Raw genomic sequence first — 2260 nt, forward strand, 5'->3', positions numbered from 1 at the left:
AAAGTTGTCAGCCCTGCAGTCATGGATCACATGTAATGATCACAGACTTAGCAAGCTCTGTTTATATATTTAGGGGTATTATTTAAAAGTAACCTGGAAGGAGCCATGCTTTTCAAGAGAAGAAGCAGGGCTTAGAGGATTTGGGAGTGATTTGAATGAGGAAAGGGAGAGAGAGAAATGGCATAATTACATTTGGCTTATTAAAAAAGCAATTTCATGATAATTACAAAAGGCCCTTAGGCCTTCAGTACATCATGTAGTCACCGGTGTTCTGGGGAGAAATTTGTGTCCTGCAGAGATGTTCACCTTAGTTCTCTACTGAAAACAAGGATGATGACAGCAACTTCCACATGGATTTCATCGTGGCAGCATCCAACCTGCGGGCAGAAAACTACGGCATTTCCCCGGCAGACCGGCATAAGGTCAAAGGAGTTTTACCTACCGTTGACCCTTGCCCAGGGTGTTTTCCTTTGGGTCTTTGGTAGGCCCCTAACACCTCTTACTCAGTAATCCCTGTTTTCACTGTCTGTCTTACAGAGCAAGCTGATTGCAGGGAAGATCATCCCAACCATTGCAACCACCACAGCAGCTGTAGTCGGGCTTGTGTGTTTGGAGCTGTACAAGGTGGTTCAGGGACACCAACAACTGGAGTCTTACAAAAACAGTTTTATCAACTTGGCTTTGCCTTTCTTTAGCTTTTCGGCACCCCTGGCTCCAACCTGTCACCAGGTATGGTGCCAAAAAGTATAGGTAATGTTGGTGTTGCCGTTTAGAAGAGCTGGCAGCATGGGTTCATTGTGAGTCCTGTCTGTCTTCACTAAATCAAACATTTAATGCTGAGGTTGGGGGGAAGGAGACAGCTGGGTCTTTGTGGTGGGTGTCCTTTTCGTTGCAAAGATTCCAGCTGCTGACTGACTGATCATGCTCAGTTCAGGCCACAGGAGTGTTGTTGACAAAAGGGCTGTGGTTAATACATGCTAAGAAGAACATTTGGGGTGGGGGTAGCCCCTCTTAGCACTTGTCTTGTCCTCCAGTACTATGATCAGGAGTGGACATTGTGGGATCGCTTTGACGTACAGGCACTACAACCTGGCGGCAAGGAGATGACCCTCAAGCAGTTTCTAGACTACTTTAAGGTAGGGAACTTTCCTCCTGGAACTCCCTGTGTGTGGGGAGTTGTTCATTTGCTTTAGCACTGTCCATCTCACAGTCACCACCCCCTTCCGTCTGAACCCCCTGCAGACAAAGCACAGGCTGGAGATCACCATGCTGTCCCACGGTGTGTCCATGCTCTATTCCTTCTTTATGCCACCCCCCAAGCTCAAGGAACGGTTGGATCAGCCGTGAGTTAGCCTCTCTGGGCTGGTGGGAGTGGAAGCCTCCTGGGGGATTCTCGGCATCCCACTGAGTGTGCTACTCACACAGTTCACTTTCTTTCGCTGTAATGTGCCTCCTCCCTTCCCTTCATATTTGCTGTCTTCCCTCTTAACTCTGTGTTCCCTGGCTTCAGGATGACAGGGATTGTGAGCCGTGTGTCAAAGCGAAACCTGGGCCATCATGTGAGGACCCTTGTGTTTGAGCTGTGCTGCAACAACGAGAGTGGAGAGGACGTCGATGTTCCCTATGTACGATACATCATCCGCTGACCTCTTACTGACTCTTGTCTTTCAGTTGTGTTAGCCTGTGTCAGAACCCTTCTAAGGTGTGAAGACACCTGAGTCCAGACTTGCTTGTTTCTAGAATTTTTCATACCGCTCTTCACATGGTTTGGCACTGGAATTCACAGTAATAAAATTTTCAGTCTATAAGCAGTGTGTCTTCCTCTCCTGTCAAGGGTGGGAATGCTGTAATCCCGGTGAAGAAGTGGAAGCCTTAATCTAAGATGAGTAGGTTACAGGGACAAAAAGTCCAGCAGCGCAGAAGCAGCATGCACGGTGTCCAGTATTCAAATACAATACCGAAGATGAAACGTCCACTCCTGTCATACACTTGTGTTATGCCGACTTTCCCCTTGTTGTGTCTGCTTGGGGAGAACTCACTGTGGTGGCTGCCTGTCCACAGTGAGGTCAGCCCTTTCTTTCTCCAGCCTCGCATCTGTCATAGTGATGTTCAGACGAAGCACAGACCCCAGTTCCGGCTGCTGTGGGTTGGGATCCTCTGTCTTACCTTCATCCTGCCCCTTGATTGTGTGTCCCCTGCCAATTGCTCATCTGAAATAAGGGGATGAAAGGTGGTTATTAGGGATAAAGCCCGAAAGTTG

At 48.2% G+C, this 2260-nt stretch overlaps 1 protein-coding gene across 1 annotated transcript; it reads left to right on the forward strand.

Moving 5' to 3' along the window:
- The first annotated feature begins 312 nt into the window (after positions 1 to 312).
- Positions 313 to 1665, forward strand: LOC127214694 (ubiquitin-like modifier-activating enzyme 1 Y). The gene is made up of 5 exons (XM_051174994.1): positions 313 to 422; positions 538 to 729; positions 1035 to 1136; positions 1243 to 1343; positions 1511 to 1665. Exons 1-5 carry the CDS (start codon positions 351 to 353, stop codon positions 1644 to 1646), a joined length of 603 nt encoding a protein of 200 aa, XP_051030951.1. The 5' UTR covers positions 313 to 350; the 3' UTR covers positions 1647 to 1665.
- The last annotated feature ends 595 nt before the right edge of the window (positions 1666 to 2260 follow it).

This window comes from Phodopus roborovskii, unplaced genomic scaffold, assembly GCF_943737965.1.
Source record: "Phodopus roborovskii unplaced genomic scaffold, PHOROB, whole genome shotgun sequence".
Lineage (NCBI taxonomy): Eukaryota > Metazoa > Chordata > Mammalia > Rodentia > Cricetidae > Phodopus > Phodopus roborovskii.

Excerpts from the sequence above, each read along its gene's own strand:
- LOC127214694 (XM_051174994.1), top strand. The coding sequence starts at position 351 with ATGGATTTCATCGTGGCAGCATCCAACCTGCGGGCAGAAAACTACGGC. Across the intron at positions 730-1,034 it reads TGGCTCCAACCTGTCACCAG|TACTATGATCAGGAGTGGAC; the intron begins GTATGGTGCCAA and ends CTTGTCCTCCAG. Across the intron at positions 1,137-1,242 it reads AGTTTCTAGACTACTTTAAG|ACAAAGCACAGGCTGGAGAT; the intron begins GTAGGGAACTTT and ends AACCCCCTGCAG.